General features: G+C 47.6%; 1 protein-coding gene across 4 annotated transcripts in view; it reads right to left on the bottom strand.

The window, feature by feature from the left end:
- Positions 1-25,642, bottom strand: part of GALNT14 (polypeptide N-acetylgalactosaminyltransferase 14) — a 234,916-nt gene that overhangs the window by 62,903 nt on the left and 146,371 nt on the right. For all 4 annotated transcript variants that reach the window (XR_004428407.1, XM_033176134.1, XM_033176133.1 and 1 more), the window contains exon 2: positions 18,795-18,964. Coding sequence is in view for 3 of the 4 variants with exons in the window: in XM_033176134.1 (XP_033032025.1) it covers positions 18,795-18,964 (170 nt within the window). In the remaining variant the exon portion in view is untranslated. The remainder of the gene's footprint in view (positions 1-18,794; positions 18,965-25,642) is intronic.

The following is a 25,642-nucleotide window of genomic DNA, read 5'->3' as shown; positions in this document are numbered from 1 at the left end:
AGCCTGCTGACCCTCCTGAGTTCCACAGCTCACTATGCACTATGTGCCAAAACCAAGAGATATTCTCTAATCCTGCCTCTTTCTGCCCTAGACCCAATGTAATCAAATGTAGTCTTGGGCATTTGTCTTATTTATCTCTCCATCTGGCTGTTTCTCTCCATTTCCATTCTGTCTTTTCTAGATTACTGCAGCAACTTCCTCTCTGGCTGTATCCCTTTTCAATCTACCCTGCATGCTGCAGCTAGAATGATCTTTCCAGAACTGCGTCTTTAACATCTTTCAATGCTGCCCAACTGCTCACAAAATCAAATTGAGACTCTTAATCGTGGCTCACCATCCTTAGTGGCCTGGCACCACTTCTGATTCCTGCCCTCTGCACTCCCAAAGCTCTAGCCGCATTCCACTTCACTTGCTCTTTGTCACCTCTGGAACTTTGCAGGTGCTGTCTCTCTCCCATATATCTGAAATGCACTCTCCTCGCTTCCAAGGCCTGGCTATTTTTTCCTCTTCTAATATTGGCTTGGAAGTTACTTCCCCTGGGAAGCATTTCAGTCTCCCAAGACTTTTCCAACGTGCCTCTCTAGGACCCTGTGTTCACCCCATTGCTGTAATTTATTACCAAGCACTGTGAAATTACTTTTCTGTCTCCTCTACTGACTGTTGCTACAGTGAAGGCAAGGACTTATTTGTAGTTGTAACCTCAATACCCAGGATGGTGACTAAACATACTAGACATACGATAAATGTCTGAAGAATGAATGGAGGGATAAGTGAAGGTGGGAGGTAGGTTAGGCTTACATGGGGTCAAAGCCGGAGAGGAAAATGTCCTTTGCCAAGCTACGGGTGACACCCTCACAGGGAGCTCCAGAGCAGTAAAAGCTAAGCAAAGGCCAAGGTCAGTGATACAGCAAAGAGAGACCAAAGAAGTTGCCCAAACTGAAGAAGAGTCTGGAAGCTGAAGTATGGAGCCATGAGTCGGGGAGGGGGCTGGCGATAAGAAGCCTTGGGCTAAGGGTGTCCTGGGGAATATCAGGTGGCATCTGGTGTCTGTGGAGAGGTCTTAAGTTTTGTCTGTCATGCTGGAAATACTCAACTGTGTTTAAAAGGCTGGGATGTCCTTGTTTACCAAAGTTTCAAGAATGATGAACAATGCCAATGATGAAGAAAGAGGGGAAAGACTGTAAGCCTTCAACAGAATGGCCCAGACACCCTCTTCTCCTAGACATGCATTATCCAGTAGGGCAGCCACGAGCCACACGCAGTTACTGAACACTGGAAATGTGTCTGGTCTGAATGGAGATATACTGTAAATGTAAAATATGCCCAAGATTTCAAGCACTTAGTATGAAAAAAAGTGAAATATTTTACTTATATTTTTTACATTGGTCACATGTCAAAATGTTAGTATCTAGATACATTGGAATAAATCAAATATATTACTAAAATTAATTTCACTTCTTTTACCTTTTTAAATGTGACTACTATAAAATTTTAAATAATATATGGCTCACATCTATTTCTATTGGACATCATTGTCCTAAGTTGTCCCTGAACTTTAATTGGTATATAATACAAATTAAAATTTCAATGTTAGTGGCAGATAATTGTTTCTAGGTCTTGGTTTTCTGGTATGAGTAAAGTAAAATAAAAACATTATAGAGACAATAATTAGGTTCATGACATTTTACTTTGTGGGAAAGTATATATTTTTAAAATCCCATCATTTACCATCACCATCATTTCAAAAAGAAACAGTCCTTAAACCCCAGAAAAGGCCACAATCTCAAAATAATTAATAGCTCTTTCAATTGTAAATGTAGCTTTAAGAAAATCTCTCTCCTGTCTCCTCTCTTCCCCAATTCCATAGATCACACCTGCATTCATTTACCAACTGGCATCTGAAAGAACTATTTAAGGGTCTGTTCCACTGAATTATGACAAGCCTTTGACCACCCTCAGCAAAAAACATAATTACTGAACACAGAAGGCTGGACATCTCCCACTCTTTGTTCTGGAACCAGCAGATCCATCTCAGTTCTCAGTGCTGCTCAGGATAGCAAGCTGACAGCGTTTTTCAATCTCTGGCCCCAGTCTACCTCATCAAGCAGTTCAGCTGCCTGTGCTGACTCATGCAATCCGGGCTCAGAAGGACCACCTGACTTAAAGAATGTAGACTCCTCTGGCTGCATTTAGAGACCTCCTAGAAATGACGATTACCCCAATGCACCAGGATCCTTCTGTTTTTCCAAACAACTAATCTTGATCTTTTACATTGCCTAGCCCCTTCCAAGTGAGTGGAACCCTGAGGTTTGGTGGAAACCCTGAGGCAAGCGGCAGCTTCTGCTCTCCAGGAAGATCAGCAGATCTATGGAGGCTGCAAAGAGGTTTCTCTTGGAACACTGCCAGGACCTGTGTTAGCCGGTACCAAGTACCACCCAGATAGCAGCTGTGTGTATGTGCATGTCTGTGTGTGTGTGTGTGTGTGTGTGTGCAAAAAAGAATCTTCTCAAAAGGCAAATGCAGAGCCTAGCTGGGACAGAAAGTGCAGAGTTGGGCCAAGACTTATTTTTGAAACGTTTCCTAAAAAAGATACCTTGGTGTCTGGGACCAGAGCTCCTTCATGTCTTATTTTAGCCCTGCTCAAATCAAATCATACAACAGTAATAATAGATGACACAATTGAATCCTCACTCTGTCTCAGGTATTCTTTCCAGAGTTTTCAGCCTGCACAGTAACTCCCCAAGGTGGGTGCCACAATTCTTCCTCTCATGGTGGTGGAGAGGGCAAGTCACAGTCAGTGAGTGGTGGGGCCTCAACATAAACCCAGATAGTCTGGCTCCCCAGTCGATGCCCTCACGAGCTCTACGAGAATGCCCTTTGAAGATTATCCAGACTCACTGCCTCTGAAACCTTTATTCCATATTGGCTTTTCTTTTTTTTTTTTTCTTTTTTTTTGAGACAGGGTCTCACTCTGTTGCCCAGGCTGGAGTGCAGTGGCACCATCTCGGCTCACTGCAACCCCCGTCTCCCGCGTTCAAGTGATTCTCATGCCTCAGCCTCCAGAGTAGTTGGGACTACAGGCATGTGCCACTATGCCCAGCTAAGTTTTTTGTATTTTTAGTAGAGACAGCGTTTCACCATGTTGGCCAGGCTGGTCTCAAACTCCTGACCTCAGGTGATCCGCCCACCTCGGCCTCCCAGAACGCTGGAGTTACAGGTGTGAGCCACCATACCCAGCCCTTCTGTCTTTTATCTTGAATGCTGCATGCTGGAAGATTCTGGAAAGATGGAAAATCATGGGTCTGGGTCATTCCTCACTTGCTAAAGCATAGTATCTCCCCTTGATATTCCTAGAGCTATTTCTTGATATTTTTCAGACTTTCCACCTAAAGGATCAGAGACGCATCATTCCCTCCTTTCACCTGAAAGGGGAACGTTCCTCCAATTGCAACAGCTATAAAGAGCAAAGGTAAGTCCCGCAGCCAAGGAACTCCAGGAATATGCCAGACTCAGCACCCTGAGCTCAGGAATGGTCTGTTTGAGGGCCAACGGTCCTATGCCTCTTCCCCAGGGGACTCCCATCCGTGTGCCATTCTGGTCTGAAGCAGGGAGGGAAAAAAAAGCAAAGGGTTCCCATTCCTTCCTGCACCTTCCTACAGTCAATCCACCCCTGAGCCAATCCTGCAGTCAAATCTGCCTCTTTTTTATATCCCCAAGCCTGATCTACACCCCTCGTTTGTCCTCCTGCAACAGCTGCCTGACTATTCTTCCCACCTGTGGAATAATCACTTCCAACCACTCCTACCACCCTCTCCACAGCCCTTCTCTCTTCCATCTTCCTAACACACTGCTCTCCCTGTAGGAGCCTCCCCCAACCTTCAGAGCCACCTGGAGTTAAACTTCACCAGCATCCCAAGGCCTCCACCCTCGTGTTAGCTCTTCAGCACCCTGTCCCCATGTTCCCTTGCAGGAGCCTCCTGGCCCTGCTAAACCAGCCCAGTCACTGCCCTTGACTGTACCTGAGTCACAACCTCCACAAACCTCCCTAGATTCTGTTACCTTCCTTCCTCCAGCTGCCCAAACTGTCACTGTTCTGCAGTTTCACTGAAATCACTTCCTCCACCACACTCCACGTGGCCTCCTGGTATGGCTGTTCCCCTTTCTAAATCTCTGTACCATCTTCCTAGGTAACTGCTGCCTTCTTGCAGGCAGGGGCCACTTTTCCACTTCTTTAAATTCCTATGGACAAGTTATTCAAGCTACTGGAGTCAATTTCTTCATCTCTAATACCACGGTCATAGCAAAGTTGTGAGGCTGAACCGAGAGAACATATATATGGTGCCTCCCACACATTAGGGGAATGGTATCATCAATACGTGTTTGCCAATTGTAGCACTGGATTTATGTGTGAACATGGAGAATTCTTTGTTGAGCGAGGATGGTTTTAAATTTCCTGTGGTTTGATTTTCTCCTTCTGTTCTGAGGATTCACTCGCTTACCTGCACCTGCACTCCCAATCCCTGATATTCTCAGTAGCTTGAGAAGGAATCACGAGGTGCTCTTTGGGCCCCTATTCACTCAGCTGATACTGATGGACAGTGTGTGTGCCAGGCACCATGCTAGGCTCGGGAGATGCAAAGATAAGTCAACATCCCTGCCCTAGTTGCTCAGGGGCTTGGAAGGGAGATAGGCAGTAAGCTGATGTCTGCAACGCACAGCAGTGGGTGCTGCTCAGGGTGAGCACGGAGGACAGAGGGGCTGCCAAACTCAGTCCGAGGGGCAAGCGGTCTTCCCGAAGAGGAGACCCTCCACACAGACTCCCAAAACACAAAAGGGCATCCTGAACAGAGAAAGCAGCAATGATGAGGAGGCCTGAATCCTCACAGCACAGTAGGCACAGGCCATGGCCTGATGGGGGTGGCCTTGACTTCAGGGTGGGGGTGGAGACAGGCGCTGTGTGCCCACAGCATGTGAAGAGTTTCAGTGAGGAGTGATCCTTCTGCATTTAGAAAGCCAGAGCCAGTGAGGAGGGCAGCTGGGGCCTATCACAGTTACCCAGGTGAGAGGGGGCAGTGGCTGAGTTTGGCAGCAAGATATCTTAGGGAGCAAGAGATATATCAGAGGAGACCACAAAATGGGGGTGGGGGGAAAGCAGGATGATGCCACAGATCAGGGCTTGGGTGAAAGTCTGAAGGGTGGTGGCACCCGGCCTGAGATGAAGCAGACGGGAGCAAAGAGGGTGCTTGCTATCTTGAGAGGCAGGGCAGGCCGGTGTGGGACAAGGAGTACATGATGCGACCTTATGAGGAATCGAGGAGGAGAGATAGGGAGGGGCAGGGAGGCAGAAGAGACTCAACCACCAGGCCTGCTCTGGCCAGCCCACAGTTATCATGAGGGTCAGACAGGTCAGGAGGGGACAGCAGTTTGGATAATACAATAAAGTTTCCATGGAGATCAGGGGTTCCTCTTGTTGCCTCAGGGACAGCAAGGATAAGCTCAAGGACATTTACTGATCTTGCCCCTTGCTAGCCCAGTGGGACCCTCACTGCTCTGTGATCCACAGGGTCCCCAGCTGAGTCCTACTTCCATCACATCCTACGGTCTCCGCTTACTTTGCCAGCTGCCTAGGGCCTCATGTGGCCCTCAGCGCTCCATCCCACGTCTACCACCCTCGGCTCAGAGGTCTCCCTTCTACAGCAGCCCCCACCCAGCTGTCATCTCTCCTGCTCTTTTCAACTCTTGTCAAACACATTTTGCAGTTGCTGACCCCTGGCTCTAAATCACTCCCTCTGGTGGCTTCCATCCCCAGTATCTTGCAAGCACAAATTTTACCAGATGTGGCATTGCAGTCGCCTCCTTGCTCATTTTGCTTTCCAGTTTTTAAAGTAAGTCTGACATTCAGGCAAGTGGGACGTTCAGCACCAGGAGCCAAGGCTGAGGCCCAGAGCTCTCCAAGGACTTCCCTGCCTACATGCCCTGCACACAGCCCACCTTGTTCTCAGCTCCACTGTGATTCACGTGAGCCGCAGCACCCCGACTTAGAGCTGGGGAGCAGGGTGCAGAGCCAGGACCTCTCCACATTCATCCACATCTCCCATTTCTCCACCCCTGGACCTGTTACCTGTCTGCCCTGCCTCCCAGACCTGCTTTGGCTTACAGCTGCAGAGCAGCGGGAAAGATGATAAAGCCAGAACTATGGCTGGTCCTGATGCCCCCTCTTGCCTGGGTGACTGCGGCAGGCCCCAGCTGCCCTCCTGATGCCAGTACTAACTTGACTACTCAGGGCCACAGCTAGTAAACAGCCACCAAGTGCTTACTAGAGGTTAAAGATGAGGCTCGGCATTTGACATCAATCATTTTACCTCACCCTGAGGACCACTATTATTCCCATTTTACAGATGAAGAAATGGAGTTTCTAGGAGTTTGAGTAACTCACCCATGGTCCAGCTAGTAAATGACAGAGATGTTGTATGTCAAAGCTCACAGCGCTAGGAGACCTAGCCCAGGAACTTAGTCAACCAGTTATGTTGCCTGGGTCTCAGCTTCCTTCTCTGTGAAATGGCAATGACCTCTTCACCCAAAGGGCTACTGAGGACAAGAGAAAGAGATGAGAAAGTACTTCGTGAAGTCCTATAGAAATACAAGGCATGGGCCGGGCACGGTGGCTCAAGCCTGTATTTCCAGCACTTTGGGAGGCCGAGGCGGGCGGATCACCTGAGGTCAGGAGTTCGAGACCAGCCTGGCCAACATGGTGACACCCCATCTCTACTAAAAATACAAAAATTAGCTGGGCTTGGTGACAGGTGTCTAAAATCCCAGCTACTCAGGAGGCTGAGGCAGGAAAACTGCTTGAACCTGGCGGGGAGGAGGTTGCAGTGAGCTAAGATCAGGCCACTTCACTCCAGGCTGGGAGAAAGAAAGATAGGGCATGAAGAGTCTTACTCTAAGGGCTTACTGCATGGTTCTTCCTCTCCTGTAGGAATTGCCCTAGGACCTTGGGCCCAGCACAGAGCCTCCTTGAAATTTCCTCAAGCCAATCCTACCAGCCCTGTTTCTTCCTGGCAGTAGAGGCACCTGTGTTATATCATAAGAGCCAGTGGTTCTTTGAAGCACTTGGGGGCAAATGGTAATGGAACTTGACAGTGATCCAGGTTTTAAAGAGAAGACATCTCTGTGTTCCAGCTCCTTATTCTAGACTGAAAATGTGGGCAGGTCACCAATGTTTGCAGTCAAGCTGCCTTCTACATGATGTGCCAACTCCAGGAGCAAGCAGCTCTGCTATTGCTGTGTTTAACAGGTCTGGGGCTTTCAGATAAGTGAGAAGACATGTCAAACCAGCCTACATGTGCACCTCAAGCTGGGAGAGGTCTGGTGACCTGCACTGCGTGGAAGGCATGAGAGGGTGGAGAAGGCCCGCATGAAGAAATGGACAAGGTGGCAATAAAAAGGGCTCTGATGCTCTGTGGGGCCCTGGAGTCCTGCTAGGAAGGGAAGTATGCAAGGGGAAAGAGTGATCCAGGGCAGGGGGAGGGGTGGCACTGCCGAGCAGGAGGGCTTCATGTTTCTGGAAATAGCGTCCAACTTACTTAGATCCTAAGCCAGTTCCTGCATGCTCTTACTGGCAGAAGTCTTTTCAAACCAGCAGACAGAGCTGGAAATGACCTTAATAAGCATCTCTGGCTTATTTCTCCCATCTTACATGGGAGGAAACAGACACTCAGGGAGCTGAAGGCATTGTTGGGCAGTATCTTAGAAAGGGTATGCATCCTCTCAGGCTCAGGACAGTTATTTTTTCCCCTTACTTTATCACGCTGTCTCAAAATACTGGACAAAATGGCAAAAAATAACCAGAAGAAAGGCAGGTTACTGAGCGGGGGACTGAGAACCAGGCCCTCTGTGCCTGGTTCTTGAGCAAAAGGCATAGACAGATGCAGAGAGAAGGGGCACAATGCTTGCTCAGGCATGCAAATGGTTCAGAAACTTAGGAAAATGTGTGCCACTTCATTGATCAGCAGGGAGAGGCAAATTTAAACCACAATAAGACACCACTACTCAGCCTCCCGGCAGGCAAAAATGAAAGAGACAGACGATAGCAAGTGATTGATAATGAGGACTTGGAGTAACAGGGACTCTGCTATAAGCACTTCATTAAATATTTAATGATATCTACAAAAGCTTCTAGGGGTACAGCCTACAGAAACACATATGCCCGTTCACCAAAAGACAAGTAGAAGCTTAATCATAGGAGCTCTAGCCATAAAAGCCAAGCTAGAAAAACCCCAAACGAGCATTGATAGTTGAGTAGATATAGAAATTGTAATACGTTCATATAAAGGAATACTACACAGCAATGAGAATGAACAAACTGTGTCTTGCAAAATGTGGCTGAGTTTCATGCACGGAACTTTGAGGGAAGCCAGATACACAAGAGTACATACTGTGTAATCCCATTTACATAAAGTTCAAAACCAAGCATTAATCTTGTAGATTAATTAATCATTAATCTACAGCTTTTGAAGACAAGGTAGCCATGAAGGATTCTGATGGGGCACGGGCAAAAGAGTGGCTCCTGGCAAACTGAGAATATTCTTTAACCTGATGTAGACACTTGATGCAGGAAATAGGTGTGTTCTCTTTGGAAAAATTCTTCAAGATGTGCCTGCAGGAGGTATGTACTTTTCCCTATGTATGTTATATTTCAATAAAAGATTTCCTTGAGAAAAGATGAAGAGAGTTTCTGGTGTTGGGGCAGATTTTGCTTGTGCTGGAAGATTTCAAAAGCCACTGAACTGGAACATGGAAAGCTCATGAAATAGACAAAAGCTGCAGCCGAACTCAACAGCATTGTCTTTTCCACTCCTCCTGTGTTCCCCATAACACGGAGGAGAGCACCCCCGGAATGCAGAATGCAAATCCAGGGAATCTTCTTCGCCCCTCTTCCTCTGTACTTTAAAGACAGATAATTCAGAGGAGAGAGAACTGATACTACATTGCCCTTGGTGTTACTGAAACCCTGAGTTCATGGGCCAGGGCTTATTTTCAAGGCTAACTTAAGGGGTCATGCCTCCTGTGGAAAGTGATCTGTAAGGTGGGGAGGTACTAGTGGCCTGGGGAGGGGAGTAAGGTAGTTCCCACTTGTCCACCTGGGGGATTTATTCACTGGGGGCATTCAAGTTCCATGAGGGCAAACTTTCAGTCTGGCTTTTTGTTGTTGTTGTTGTTGTTTTGTTGTTGTTGTTTTTAACTGATCTATACCTAATAGTCTTAGACTCAGTAACTTGTAGAATGAATTATTCCTCGTAAATATTTAATCCAAATCAGTTTTCCATCCTGGGCATTGAAAATATCTCTACATCTCTTTCCACATCTCTTTTCCCTGCCTCGTTCCCCAGGTAATGTGAAATGTAGGAGGCAAACTTAGGGAGGGAGAAGGGAAATCTGTCTCCAGAACAAAGACCACTTGGTACCTTTCAAAGCCACACAAGGTTCTTCTTGGGTTACCTGCCCACAGGCATTTGGCCCAAATAGCAGAACACCAGATGACACTATTTCTTGAATTAGATGGCTGAAATGTATTATTTTAGTACCTCCGGGCAAAGCTAAAATATAATAATCAAACTATCTTAATTAGGAAACCCAGAATCCTCATCTATCACCTCTTCTCTTTGCCCTAAATCACAAGTCAAACACACACACACACACACACACACACACACTTTCTCTCTCTCTCAGTGAACTTTAGACATAATAAGTTCTATGTTTGTGACAAAATAAAATAAAATATATGGACCCACAATCTGAAAAATTGATTTTGCACTTCAGCCAAGCACGGACTAGCTGTGTGACCCTGGACAAGCCCCCTAACCTCTCTGAGCCCGGATCCCCTGACCTAGGTGTGCGGTTAATCCGCTAGTCTTGCTGTTCTGCTCAAGTTTGTGCAGCCCACACTGGTGCTCAGTCTGGAAACCCAGCAGTGAGTCTGGGGATGAAGGACAGACTCCTTTTCCAGGCCCTACCAGCTCCTTCTCCCCTAAGACTAGCTCCTGCTTCTCACTGTTCCTGCCTTGCTTCAGAACGAACTCCCCAGTGGAAGATCCAATGCCCCCACCCTGAGGATGAAAATGCTTTCAGGCCAAGTTCCCATATCAGGCTCTAGCCTCCCAGGCCAGACGCCTGTTCAGCCTGCACTTTGTTTGGGACAGTTGTCCAGCCTTGGGGCGGGGGCACCACTCCTGCCTGGTACTGCTTTGCTCCTTCACACTTTGGCTTCCTCCTGGCTGTGGTGCTAGCCAGGAATGTGTTACTTAGGGCATCTCCCAGGGTTGCTGTGACAATGAGGCAGTGACAGCGTGAACATGGAAGCATTCCAGGGTTTACTGAATAAACTCTAATCTCCTTATCCTGAATTCAAGACTTTGCCACATGTCCCCAGGTTATCTTCCAGAATATTCTCCCCCATTCCTCCCGTCCATCATTCCACACCCTAAGTAACTGGGCTTACTCCTATAAAACACTGGCTCTTCTTTTTTTTTTTTTTTTGAGACGGAGTCTCGCTCTGTCGCCCGGACTGGAGTGCAGTGGCCAGATCTCAGCTCACTGCAAGCTCTGCCTCCTGGGTTTACGCCATTCTCCTGCCTCAGCCTCCCGAGTAGCTGGGACTACAGGCGCCAGCCACCTCGCCCGGCTAGTTTTTTTTTGTATTTTTAGTAGAGACGGGGTTTCAGCGTATTAGCCAGGATGGTCTCGATCTCCTGACCTCGTGATCCGCCCGTCTCGGCCTCCCAAAGTGCTGGGATTACAGGCTTGAGCCACCGCGCCCGGCCAACACTGGCTCTTCTATCTCCTTACATTTCCTTATGCTTTTCCCTCAATTTGAAATGCCTACTACCTGGTAAAAGCCTACATGCCCCACTCACCAGCACACTAACTGCAGCCCACGCCATCTCCTTCCAAAAGCCTCTGCCTCCCAGCCACGTGTAAATTCCTTCTCCTTCACAGGCCAGCCTAATGCTATTTTGTCTTTTTCACAGGACAGTTCCTAACTCCTGTGCTGTGCTACATGGCCAAGATGGAAATAACTACACCCAAACCAGGGACAGGGCAGGAGCTGGGTGCTTGAACACTGAGGGCAGGAAATTCGTGTATTAATTCCAACAGCAAGGGTATGGCCTTAACATAATCCACATTTGAACATCAGGAATTGGTCCCATGTCCATTTCTCCCACTAGGCCATGAGTCCCTGGGGAGTGCACACTAGTTCCTAACACAGGACTTGGCGCATGGCCATTGCTCAATAAATGTGTAGAGTAAAGGCATGAGCAAATGAGTGAGTGAATGAATGAATGAATGAATGAAATGTACAATGCAAGGTCAGCGTTAGCAGGAATTCACTAAGAAACAAGGTGCAAGAAAATAAATTAAGCTAAGGCAGTTTAGATGAATTCTCATCCGTGTTGTTGACTGGTCCCCTTTGAAGTCTGAGGAGTTACCCCTTTGGGAAATCTCCCAGAAACTCAAAAACACAGGCACTCAAAGAACAGCAGGAGGGGCCTGCAGATCAGGATTCAAGGAAATCAGGCGACCAAGACTGGGGAGGAATCCTGACCCAGAGGCTAACTCCGGTGCTTTGCTATGTGGCCAAGACAAAACTAACTACACAGAAAACAGACATGGCAGGAGCCCCTGTGGTCGCTCCTCTCCTCTTACCCTGGCAAGATGGTACTGCAAACTGCCCCAGGCTGTGGACACAGTTCTGCTGCAGAGCCACTTCCAGGATGTCCTGCAACTCTTCCTGCTGTTCCCTTCCTCCCCTAGAGGAGGAGATGCTCTGGAGTGACTCAGAGATCAAACTCAGAGATGCTCTGGAGTGAAGGCACTTAGGCCCACCATCAACAGGCTCACATCCTGTATTGAAAAGTGGCGCATGGGGGGACCAGAATGTCACAGAGGGGACTAGCTTGTTTGCAAAAGCTAAGTATCTGTGATGGGCTCTCCCTCCCCTCCCCATGGCTGCATGGTGTGGAATCACTAACGCTGTGCTGAGCTAGTGGAATAGCCTTGACTCTGAGGTAATATGAACATTTTTTATGCTTTGCCATTCCAGCTGTAAAGATTTTTATCCTATTACTGCTAAGTGACGAGTACAAGGAGAGAAATGATGATCTTTGGCAGCCATTCCAACTGAGTAAATAGAAGGAGGGAGAATTGCTACGAGAGGCTGGGCCACTGCCCCCTCATTTCCCAGGAGGAAAAGGAGCCAAAGAAAAATGTCTTCCTGGTGGGATGTATCAAAGTGTGGAATTTTCCCTCCAGGCAAGTGATGGGCGCCCCACTGTCTGAGCCATTTAGCACCGCACTGGACAAAGGCTGGGAGAATATGCGGAAGAAAACACAAAGACCAAGCCAAGCCAGGCAGAGGTGACCCAATGAGGCTTCCCCAGGTAGAGCTTTCAGCCCATAGCTCACGAGCTCAGTCCACCCTGACCCCTGCTCTCTGCAAGCAAAGCAACCCCATAATAGGCACTGCTAGTAAGCACACACATATGCTTTATCAAAATATTCCCTCCCTCCTGGAGGGGTGTGTCTCTATTTGTGGCTACTTGTCTGCCAGATGTTTCATGTAGCACTTGGATAATGGCAAATCCAGCTATTGTCACCAGAATGGGTGATGGGATGGAAGTGGGACAACTGAAAATGAGGACTACTTGTTGGACCAGTCAATGCTTTATGTATTGAAATGTAATTGTGGCTAATAGTTCTCTATCGTATTAAAAGGCAATTGCGGTTTTTGCCACTAAAGGTAATGGCAAAAAACGCAATTACTTTTGCACCAACCTAATATATAAATAGCAGAACTCCTCTGGACAATCATCTCAGACTCACTTCAGCCAGAAGTTGTCTGTTCCTTACAGTGAATTCGATAGTTAAAGCACATCACCTACCTCTCACCCCCAGTACATGTAGCCCCATTTTATTCATCTTCATGATCTCACAGGACTTAAGCAGTGACCTGGAAAAGAAGGCTCTCCTCTGTGTTAACACAATTGTCGACCTCATGAGGGCAAGTTGGAGCTAGGATGTCCCCAGGCAAGCTCCATGTTTTGTTCAACTGAGGTGAGTGGGGGCCAGCGTATGTGTATATATCTGGAATGAAGAGACTATAAATGGAAGAAAGGATTCATCTATAATTGTGTGGAGACTTGAGGAATGATGAAGCTTCGAGGTTAGTCAGTCCAACACCTTTATTTCGCAACTGAGAAATGAGGCTGAGAGGAGCAGGGATATGCTGAAAGCCACTGAGGGGTACCTTGTTCTTGCCTTGTCACCTAGCCTGAGACTAGGGATGAGAGAACCAGGCTGCAGCAGAGACATGCATGTCTACAGGCTGATGACAGAGGTTTCCATCTCAGCAGTGAAGATCACATCAAACACTTGTAAGGGGTGTGGTGGGCACGGGAAGGCCGTTAACCCCAAGCACGAATGAGCAGGGCATGTCTGCGAAGCTGTAGAACTTACCTTTTGAACCATACTGGATGTAGCGTCACTCAGTGCCCACCGCCAAGGACCCTGGAAATCCTGGGAAAGGCTAAAAGCCTGTCCCTGTCTTAGCTCCTTCTACTCCTGCTCTCTGCTATCTCACATTCCACATAGACTGGACTGGATCTTATAAAATATCATGGACTTCATGGGCGAAGAACTAAAAGAAAAATGGCTACTAGCTTCCATTCCAGATATAGGGAAATTAAGCCCCCAGGCCTCTCTAGGCTTTTTAAAATCACATGGTGCCCTGCATGGCTTGCTTATAAGGGGTCCACACCGCCGGTGCACCTGGGGATTCAATCAGCACAGCTGCCTGCTGGGCAAAACTTCTACAGCCTTCCTCCTTTCTTCCCCTCCTCACCCACCTGCTGCCTCCTCCGTCATGCAGCATCTTCAGATTTCTGAGCTGCTCACCCCAACACCCGCCCTCCTGGCAGCACTTGCTCTAATGCTCAGCTAATAGTTCTCTGTTTCAGGCGCTGTCCAAACGCATCCTATAAATCAGAATCCAATTACTGTGGTAAGAAAATTGGAAGCAAATTTAATAAGCTCAGACCCCTCCCACATGCGGTTTCTTCACCCTTCTTTTTTCAGTAATGAGAACTCTTTAAGGGAAAAGCATTTTTCCTTTAACTCAGAGTCTATTCTGATTCCTTCTACAAGGCCCCTGAGGATTGAAGGGTGATGAGAAGGGGCTTCCTTTAGCTCCTCTTTTCCTCGCTACACATACAGCAGGTGGGAGAGGGTGGTCAATTGCCTTTCCAGTCTTATCCTCCCTTTCATTTGTTCAACATTTATTGAATTCCTATCACACACAAGGAAAGCACTGTGGGAGATGCTCAGCGTGTTACCCCAGAGGGCAACTGATATCAGTAGGACCTTAGCTGCAAGTCATGATGGGAACACAAAGGAGGCCCAGCAGGGGCAAAGACTGTATCAATGTGATCGGGTATCCTCAAGGAACCAGAAGTCCAGAGTGGGCCAATGGCAATGGGGCCAGGAGTGACCCCACTATAGGAGCTTCTCAGTAGAGGTGACACCAATTGCTAGGAGGATGGCAGGGCATGGAGCCTGTGAATGAAGGAACTGGGAAAGGAGGGAGGGGCAAGAAGGAACCAGAGAGGCCAAAGCCTTGCAGGGCCAGAAACAGAAGTCATGTCAGTGGAGAAATGGAGAGGGCTGTAGTGTGTGGGGAGGTGGTGGCCTTATTCCAGGGCCTCTACTCTCTACTCAGACCCTCAGCCTTTTGGCCACACCAATCCCACCTATGAACTTCACCTGGGTTACAAAAATAAGCCACAGGTACAAGCTGGTGTTCTGTGGTTTCTAAACTCGAGCTGGCATTAGAATCACCTGTAGCTCTTGCCCAGACGCAATCAGTTCAGATCGCTGCACTCCACCCCCAGAGTTTCTGACCCCGTAGCTCTGGGTGAAACCTAAGAGTTTGTGTTTCTAACAAGTTCCCAAGTGATGCTGATGTCGGTGGCCTGCTGGTTTGGGGAACCAGAATTTGAGAATGGTTGTTGTAAGTCCCTGCTATTCAAAGTGTGATTCATGGACCAGCAGCGTTGGTACGACCTGGGAGCTTGTTAGAAATGCAGACACTCGGGCCCCATCTCAGATGTACTAAATCAGATTTTAACAAGATCCTCAGAGGGGTTCTTTGTTTGCCTATTTAAGTTTAAGAAGCACTTACCTAGAGTAGTAGTTCTTAACCCTGGCTGGGGAGCTTAGAAAAGAGGTACTTCAGCTCGTTGGAATCTGGGAAAGCACCCCAGGTAATTCTTGTAAGAAGCCTGGATTGCGAAACGCTATGACAGATGCTAAGGACCAGCACCCCACACTCATAGGGATTTGACACCACTCACTCCCATTTCTCTGGAATTGAACCTGACCTTGAAACCCACCTCTGTTCTCCTCTGCCCCCCTCACCATCCCTGACAACTTAGTGATCTTAATGCTCTTTCCTGGTACTTGGGGTATAGATGTGTGCTCACTTTGGGGGTTAGTTGTGTCTCTTGCCTGATCATCTTGAGTTTTCTGGCAGAGACCTCTCCTTCCATTCCTGGCCCTTCAGTATCAGCCTGCCCACATACCCTGTAATAATAGCAACAACTAGAATTTGAAAAATATTTTCTATTAGGTAGGTAAATACTTTATATATGTTTTATTTGCTTTTTATAAAAACTGAATTAGGTAGGATCATTATTGTGATTTTTACCCCTATTTTCCAAAAGAGGAAACTGAGGTACAGAGAAGCTAGGCAACTTTAAGTTTACTCCTAGTCAGCAGCACAACCAGGACTGTAAACAGGGCAATCTGATCCCAGGATCAGTATTGCAATCTGATCCCAGTAACAGCCCCTGGGCTGTTACTGCCTTCCATTCAACTCTGCTTTTACAAAGAAGGCTTGGCCTTGTCCTGTTGCTGGTGATGGGGTTGATAATGCATGTTTACATTTCATTTTTGAGAACTTAGGTAAAAAGCAGGGCTGGATTTACAGCAGAGATCTTCATTGCAATTTCGTCCCCAAGGGGATGTCTATGGTAACATCTGGAGACATAGTTAGTTGTCACAACTTGGGGAGTGTGCTACTGGCATCTGGTAGGTAGAAGCCAGGGATGCTGCTAAACAGCCTACAATGCACAGGACACCCTGCGACAAAGTATGATCTACCTCCAAATGTCAGTAGTGCTGCAGAGAATCCCTGGTCCCCAGAATACAGGTCACCAGCAGCATCAGCTGGTCAGATCTGAGGCAGACAGGGCCCAAAAGGCCAGGCAAACTCCAGGAATTGCATCAGAATGAAGCTGGGACACAACGGGGAGACTGGAGTCACAGAAGGATTAAGAGACATAGCTGATGACTCCAACCTACAGTCAAGGTTTCCCTGAGAACCAAGAGCTGGAAGTGGGAGATCCCGTAGACAGAAGGGCCCAGTTGAAAGAAGAAAACAGGGCTTTGCTGGCAGTCTTTGGAGCTCTCATCACCACAAGGGTGACACCAGTATGGTGACTAAACTTGGCTTGGAGATGGCTGATCCAATTGGTGGCCCCTCACAGTGCTGGCCTGGGGATTTGCACATAGTAGGTGATCTATACCCCTAGATGGCTGCTGGTCCCATGTGCTTGCCCTCATTCTCAATTGCCTGACCTTTCCTTTTCATGCACATTCAGAGTAAGTTCTTTAAGTCTGAAATTCTCTGAGTTACACAATCCCAGCTCCCACAGGGCAAGGCTGGTGCCCTGAGGCAGATATATGGCTGATACACTTTCCCTTTTTGTCTTCCCAAAGGGAGTCTAAATTCTGTCTAAATCCTCTCTTCCCTTCTTGCTGTAATCCCAGCAGATCACACTTTCTTAACAGATGGAACACATTGGGCTAGGTGCAAAGCCTGGAACTGGACATTGTGAGCTGGGCTCCTTGGAAACAGGCTCAGTTCTTCATCACCTACCACCACATATGCCCAGCCCTTGCAAAATGTTAGTTTCTGCCTCTAAATGGTAGAAGAAGGAAAGTGCAGAAACTAGTCCTGCTCGGAGTACCCCCACGTACCTGCCTACTCAGTGAATTACTTGTTGCCTTCTTTCTGCAGGTGGGAGCAGTCACAGGTGTCTCTCAGGGGGCTGTCATCCAGATGCGCCAGCAACTTTCCTGGCTAGGAGACCTCCCTTTGCCCCTCAAGAAAGCCCTGGCCTCTGGACTCAGGACAAGGGTCCACCTGCCTAAGACCCAGTGGAGCTTCTCAGGCTCCTGTCTCCTGTCTGCTCCCTCTTCCCATCTCTCCTACACGCAGTTTCTGCTCGGGGAAATACAATAGCCTAACATTTAAATAAAATTCTCTCAGATGCCAAGGAGTAGGACAAGTGCCCAGGAATTTAAACAGGAATAATACAAGACTCTGACTTTCAGACGCTTTCATGCCAGCAGAAGGGAGTAAGCAGGGTCTCTGGTCTCTGGCAGTAGGGGACTGCCAGGAACTGCTGCTAAGGCAGAGTCTCATGGGTCCCTCGAGGGGAGAGTTAAATTCACAGAAAGTCAGAGTTAGAAGAAGCTGTAATATCATCTAGTTCACCCCCCTTGCTATATTCATAGGGAAACCAAGACTTCAGCTGCTTTTGGCAATGATAGTGATTAATAAGGACTGGCTGAGTCATTCCAAAGCATACATGCTGTAGAAGGCAAGGTTTCTGAGTAGTGCAACCTAGTTGGGGACATGGAGTCCACCAGCCTTCACAGGGTACCAACTTAAGAACTGCCAGAGGAATCAGCCTCGTAAGTCATGAAAATTCTTGCTCTTCTGCTCATAAACCCCTGTTTCCACAATGTGAGTACCCATGGACCCAGACAAATATAAGAGGCTAAGAAGCTAACACCAGTACCACAGCCTCTCAGCATGCCAGTCTGATATTTAAGGCTGATGCAAAGTCAAGTTCCTGCAGCAGACAAGAAAGGCCAACACAGGTCTTTGGCATTTCTAGGCCCCCAGTTTGGAGGCCAGGAGCCCGTGAGCGGAGGAGCTGGGACTGAGATTGAACCTGATTACCAGATCTCACCAGGGTGCATAAGGGCTGCTATGACTCTAAAAAGGGTTGGTTGTGAGGCAGAAAGTCTTCACAAAGCCTCTTCTTGCTGGGAAACAAAGCTTTCTACGTAGCTCCAGGCCTGATCTCTGCAACCTACTGAAGGCATGGCGTGACTAAAGGCTGGCAGGATGGAGCTGTGTGAACGAGCCCCTCCACAGGCAGACAGAAGAACCAATGGCAAGCTGGCTCCTCTTCTCACATGGCAAAATGTCTAAGGGCTGGCACAGGAAGGCTCTCTCCCAGTCACAGAAGACATCGTCCACCTACCTGCCCCAGGGTCTGATCATCCTGTCTTCCCCTACTTTGGAACCCAGGCCTGGGTGTGGGAATCTGCCAGGGAAAAACAGGCCTTGGCTGTAGTGTTTTTGGTGCTCTACGGGTTCGTGTCAAATGATCCCTAGGGTGAGGAGCAGGTTAAAGTGAAAGAGGCCACCCCTGCCCCCAACCTCCTGGTGGGAATTGGAGGGTTTGGGATGGCTCTCAGCAGTAAGCAGTAGGCAACAAAGACAGGGTCAATCACCAAATCCAAATCCCTTTAGTGTCCAACCAGCCGCAGATGGTCCAACCCAGTTCTTAGCACTGGGCGCTGCACACAGTAGGCCCCAAATCAAGCCTGCTGTTGATCTCTTTTGACTGCGGGGGTAACAGAGTAGGAGGAGGAGGAGGTACCTCAGATGGCGAGTGTCCGGGATGGCCCGATTGCTGGAGATCCGCTCACTCTCCCGCTGGTTGAAAGCATACAGCTTATAGGGGTCGTCACCAACGCGCCACTTTTTGGCATTCAGATACCGCCGCTCATCAAACTGGTCCCACACGTCGTCCCAGTCAGCGTCCGAAGGCTGTGCAACACGAATGGGAAGTCTGTGAGAACAGCTCCCTGTCCTCCACTAGCCCCAGTCTGCTTATCAGTACCCGACCCCAGAGACCAGGCTTATAGTGGCAAGGTCTGGCTCAAAGATGGGGTCAGAGGCAGAACAGCAACAAACCATCAGCAACAATAAAAACATAACGATGACAACAATGGCTGCCACCATTTTCTGAGCACTTCTATATACTGGGTGCTGTTCTAGGATCTTGACTCACATTACTTCATGTAGTTCTCAGAGCAATTCTATGAGAGGGATACCGTGCATCCCCTTATTATACAGATGAGATAATACCTGGAGAGGTAAGGACCTTGCCCAAGATCCCACAGTTAGGAAACGGCAGAACTGGAACTTGAATTCTAGTATCCCAGCCCCAGAGGACATCTCTCCAGGGCAATTTGAGAATACCTGGTGTGAAAGTGCTGGCCCCACGGCTGGCACAGAGTTTCATGAATGACTGTCATTCCTCCTCGGCTGTAGAAGACGCAGTGATGGGAAGGAAGGAGGAGTTCCATCTACAGTGGTGTGCTACTCACCACCACCCTATCTGTTCCTTTCTTCCTCCTACCCAGGAATCTGGTATTTTTAAGAAGCATCAATGGGGTAGTGAGTAATAACCCTCACTGTATGTGGAGAGCACCTTAGAATGTGTAAGGTGGCTTCTGTATTCATGATCTCGTTTCATCTTCACCAAAACCCTCTGAACTGAGTAGGGAAGATGAAGTTCCAAAAGGTTTACTGGCTTGTCTGAGGTCACACAGGTGGAAAGTGGCAGAGCTCAAAGCAGAGCTCAGTCTCTTGGGTTCCCCCAGCAGAGGAGGCAAGGGAATGCCTCTTAGCCACAGCCCAGGCTGCCTAGTGTGGGTCTGCCCTGCCCACACCAGCTCCACAGCCAACAGACTGTCCACATAGTCAGCAGGAGGTGTGGACTTCAAGGCCTTGAGAAGCTGGACACCTAAATTTGGTGGTCACTTCCCAATGCATGTTAGCACTCTCAGCCCTGGGGAGGAGCTGGTTTGTATCTAAAACAGCTCAGACCTTTCAAGTTCATAAAACATAAGACTCTGTGTTTCCAGGAAGAATGTACTGATCAGGTTCTGATCTGGAACATGAGGGTTGGTGTCCTGGGGCTGACACTGTCCCCGAGGGTGGGGTGCTTATTCATGTGTTACTGACCCCAGTGGCCGTTCAAGTGTCTCAAGCTGCCTGGGTACTAAGGGCACTGAGCTGAGAGCTGCCCATCCCATTACAGAGTAGAACGCACCTCCTGCATTTGGGAAACCTGAACAGGGTGGCCCAGGGTAGGATCCACAGACAGCAGTGCAGGGGCTTGGCCCATGTGGCAGGTAAGAGGAGTTGCTGGCCAGTGTCCATGTTCATCTGGGGCACCATGGTGAGCTTATCCAGTAATTGATCTCTCTCTCTCTCTGTTATCTCCTTTTAAAACAGCATTCTCCTGCTAATAGCATAAAATGAAGCTTTGGAGACCAGAGATTTTTATCCAATAATTGATTTTATTAATGTCCTGTGATACTGTGGCTACAGAACATTCCAGAGGAAATCGGTGGGGGTGTGAAACCCCCAGCCTGTGCTTTGCAATGTCACAGCCTGATAGCTGTCATCTCTGCTTGGAACATCACCCCACGGTGACCTTGAAATCCCATCCTCATGGGAAGGGCCATAGAACTGTCTCCCACTGGCTCGCTTCCAATTTAATTTATCGCAATTTTCTAAATAAGATGTGAGCCCTGACAGTGCTCCGAGCTAGGGAGGAGCGATGTGGAGCTGGAAGGCCTCTACTCTCGAGGGGATTGCAACATTGCAGAGAGACACACATGGAGATGCCTGCAACACACCGCAAAGTGAGTTCAATTACATGAGTGCGATGACAGGGCTGTGAGAGCAGAGGAGTGAGGGGAACTGGGGACAGCTTCTTGAGTCAGGTGTCAAATGAGTTAGATCTTGAAGGATGAGTAGGGATCTTACTTTGCTTAAGGGAGGATAGAGAGGGGAAATAAGTATATAGCAAAAAGCCAGATAAAAGGCAGTATATTAGTCAGGGTCCTCTAGACAAGCAGAACCAATGGTGTGTGTGTGTGTGGTGTGTGTGTGTGTGTGTGTGTGTGTGCGCGTGTGCATATGTATATAGCCACATACGCATAAAACATTTCAGTCAATGACAGACAGCATATATGACAGTGGTCCCATACGATTATAATACTGTATGTTCGCTATAAATTTTCTGTTTTGATATGTTTAGATACACACATACTTACCATTGTGTTACAAATGTCTGCAGTATTCAGTATAGGAACAGCTGTACAAATTTGTATGATAGCCTAGGAACAACAGGCTATACTTTACAGCCTAGGTGTGTGGTAGGCTCTACCATCTAGGTTTGTGTCAGTACATCCTATGACATTCACACACAAGGATGAAATTGCCTAATGTTTCTTTTTTTAGAGATGGGGTCTCACTCTATCCCCCAGGCTGGAGTACAGTGGCTCAACCATAGCTTACTGCAGCCTCAAACACCTGGGCTCCAGAGATCCTCCTACCTCAGCTCCCAAGTAGCTGGGACCACAAGTGTGCACCACCATACCCAGCTCATTTTTTTTACGTTTTATTTTTTGTGGAGACGGGGTCTCACTATGTTGCCCTGGCCGGTCTCATGCTCCTAACTTCAAGCAAGCCTTCCACCTTGGCCTCCCAAAGTGTTGGGATTACAGGGACTGCCATACCTGGCCACTGCACCTTTCTCTATGATGTTATATATATATCATTTAAGTTGACACAGAAAAAATTTTATTATAAATAGGAATTGGCTTATGTGATTATGGAGGCTGATAAGTCCCAGGATCTGTGGTGCTCATACTGGAGATCCAGAAAGCGCTGATGTTTCCAGTGGGGTCTGAACGCAGGAAAAGCCATGTTGCAGCTCAAAGACATCGGCAGGAGGAATTCCCTCTTAGCCTTTTGTTCTATTCAGGCCTTCAATGAATTGGACAGGGCCACCAACACTGGGCAGGGCAATCTGCTTTCTTCAGTCTACTGATTCAAACGTTAATCTCATCCAGGAGCACCCTCACAGACACACCCATAATAACGTTTGACCAAATGCCTGGGCACCCTGTGGCCTAGCCAAATTGACAAATAAAATGAACCATCACAGGCAGGAAGGCCCAGAGAAAAAAAAATCTGTTCAGGGAATGGCTAGCTCAGGAATGGCGAGGCCAGAATGTGGAGGACATGAGTGCAAAGAAAACTCCTGAATGCAAAGAAGACACGAGTGAAAGAAAACTCCAGAATGTAGCTGAGTCTGCCTGAAGCAGGTCATGGAGAAAACGTCTCTGGCCACATGTGAAGGACAAGGAGACCAGCTGGGAAGTGGCCTCAGCCGTGTAGCCAGGTGGGAAGGGACACTGGAACTGGGGCCTTGCTGGGTGCCTAGTGGGTCATTGCCTCCTTGTGCTGGAGAGGCAGGTGGAGGGGCAGGCACGCATGACAACACCAGGAAGGGTGGGTGCAACTGACCTCTTGGCCTCACCCCACCTCTACTCTCTATTCATACCAGATAGAGGCATGGGCCCAAGAGGGCCTGAGGCTGCTGGTTTCCCTACAGGGCAGTTGAACATCCCAGCATCCCTGGCTACAGTGCCTTCTGAGAGCACCATGTGCTGTGAGCTCTCCAGAATTTTGGAACTCTGGAATTCTGGCCCCTAGCAAGCCAGAGCGGCAGCCAGGCTGGCATGAGAAATTGAAAGAAGTCACGGAAGGTGTCCTTGGAGGGGCCTATTCCCCTCAGATTGTCACGTGCACAAAGCGCAGTCATAGTTTGCTGCACTGAGACCCCCTAAGGGAGAACCGCCCATACTGGGAGCTGGGCTTTTCTACAACAATATCTGAATATATTAAATAATGGTGAAGGTGTGTTTAAAATAATACCACTACATAAAGAATAAATAAAATAAAATATCACTATTTCAATAGCACTTTATATTTTATAAAGCAGCTTGCACGTATGTCATCACAGAATCCTCACCCAATCCCTATTTGTGCAGAGCGGGATCAGTTTAGAGAGGTTAGGTGGCTGATCCAAGGTCACCAGCTGTTAAGTGATGGAACCATTGATTTAAACCTCCCAACACCAAAGACAGAAACAAGAAGCAGCAGCATCTCCTCTGCTAAGGGTCCGTAGGCAGAGAAAGACCCTGAGAGTTGGCTTCCAAGCTCTTCCATTCATGAGTCCCCACATCCAGCTTCCAAAGTGCCACAGGAGGGCACAGTGTGGGGTGTTCTGGCCGCACCGTCCCAGGACACCAGCTTCCTCCCTGACTCTGCATGGGGCCTTTGCAGTACATTGTATCTATACTGTGAATTCCATTTCCTGGCTCATACAAATATCCGTGAAAGCTTCTGAACACACATGTTCACCTTCCCACACTTCCCTGGTGCAGGAAGTGATACGTCCCTGGAAAACAAGAACAAACACCCAGGAGCTCCCAGAGGGCTCCACTCAGAACTGGGTCCACTCCTGCGGGGCCCTCAACGGCATCCATGGCCCCCAAGCAAGCCCCTGCTTCACTTTCTGACCTGAATGTATTCAATCTAGAGGGAATGTGTTTCAAAAGTATGATGCCACAAACAGAAAACACAAACATTATCTTGTTTAAAGTTTTATTTTTAATTAACAAATAATACCTGTACATATTTATAGGGTCCAATGTGATATTTTGTTACATGTAGACATTGTAGAATGATCGAATCAGGCTAACTGACATTTTTATTTCCTTAAATATTTATTTATGGTGAGAACACTTAAAAGTCTCTATTCTGGCTATTTTGAAATATGCAATATACTATTATTACTAACTATAGTTATTCCTCCTGTCTAACTGACTTTGTACTCTTTGACCAACATCTCCCCCAGCCTCTGGTAACCACCATTCTACTCTCTACTTCTCTGAGTTCAACTTTTTTTAGGCTTCACATATAAGCGAGATCATTATTCAGCCTTAAAGGAGCAGGAAATTCTGTGATTTGTGACAACATGGATGTATATTATGCTAAGTGAAATAAACCAGGCACAGAAAGACTAAGACATAATCTTTTCAATAGAAACTGTCTCATTAAGTCTGCCAAACCCCTGGCCAAGACCATTGCTTAAATAATCTGGCATCAAAAACTAAAGCTTGATGGCACATCTGTTAAGTTGCTTAATTTCTCTCCTCCCACCATGCTTCAAGGAGAAATCTTGAATTTCTTTTTCTCCTTCCTTCCCTGGGACTGTTTTTCTTCCTCTCACTTCAAGCAGATTATCTGGCTCTGAAATCCTGGTATCCCTCCCTTCTGTTTGGATTTAAAACTGTTCTACATTCCCACTCATGCTTTTGTCTCTCTCCCTTCTTTCCTGAGCTTGGTACTGCTAGTTCTCTCTTACTGTCCCAATTGTCTTCTTTTTCACCTTGAAAATGAGAAACTCTTTATCCCTTTGATACAGCTTCTATCCTACCGTGAACTGTGTCTGATCCTGAAGAGAACGTCTCAAATTTACCCTGTAATAAATCAGCTAACACCCAGGAAGAGTACTTACTATGTGTCATAACTATTTACATTTAATATTCACAATAATAGGTACCAACGTTACCTTTCCGTAATTAGGGGTATGTAGGCACAGAAATAACAGGTCCCAAATCCTGTGCCCGATATCACACAGCTTGTCAGTGTTGGAGCTGGGATTAGAACCCCGGCAGCCGGCTCCAGCCTGCATGCTCTTTGCCATTAGGCAGCACAGCCTTATCACAGCCTCACTGCCATTTTCTTGGACCATCTTCAAAGACTCACTATCTGTGCATTTCCTGTCATTTTCCTCAGCCAACTTCTTTCTTTGCTTCAGGCTATTCCTCCTTCAAAGGATGTCTGCACACCCTTCACCATCAGCCCCTCTACTCTTCACTCTCCTTGCTGAGAAACCCTCCTCCTCCCAGCAGTGAGCTTATTACTAACAGCCAGGGCCAAAAAAGGAGGTATTCTGCAGCTGGATTCCTGCAGGAAGGTGGGGATGTGCTGTCCGGTAAACGTAGAAGAAGGTCTGAGTAGAAAACAGTGATGTAACTTCTTATTTAAAGATGATATCATGCATCTATCCATCCAATGTTGGAAGCTTCAGCATAACATGCCACGGCCCCATGGACATCCCTCCTGGGTCCAGCCAGTGACACAGAGGTACCAAATAGCCTACTCCAACCTTAAAGAACTGTAACTTCTAGATATGTCCTTCTTATATTGATCAAGAATCTGTCTCCTGGTAATATCTCTCTTTTGGATCTGGTTATGCCCCCATGGCCATTTGGTACTAGTCTTATCTTTGTCTTTCATAGTCTTCAAATATTTAGTGGCAGCTATTATATTTCCCAGATCTTCCAACCTGTGGTACCATCATTGAGACTTGCACCTCAGAAAAATTAACACAGAGGAGTGTGAAACAGGTAACAAAGGGTCCTAGACCAACTGAAGTCAGATGGGTTCATCAAGGAATTCAAACACGGTGGAGACCCTCCCATATGTGTGCTACGAAAAGGGAGATATTGCCCAGCATAGAGGCTGCCTTTTATATCAATGTTTCATGGAGAGATGTTGTTCTGTGAAAAT

The sequence above is a fragment of the Trachypithecus francoisi genome, unplaced genomic scaffold (genome assembly GCF_009764315.1).
Source record: "Trachypithecus francoisi isolate TF-2019V2 unplaced genomic scaffold, Tfra_2.0 Lachesis_group17, whole genome shotgun sequence".
NCBI classification, from domain to species: Eukaryota; Metazoa; Chordata; class Mammalia; order Primates; family Cercopithecidae; genus Trachypithecus; species Trachypithecus francoisi.
Note: the sequence above shows the minus strand (reverse complement) of the source record. Positions and strands in the feature narration are given on the sequence as shown.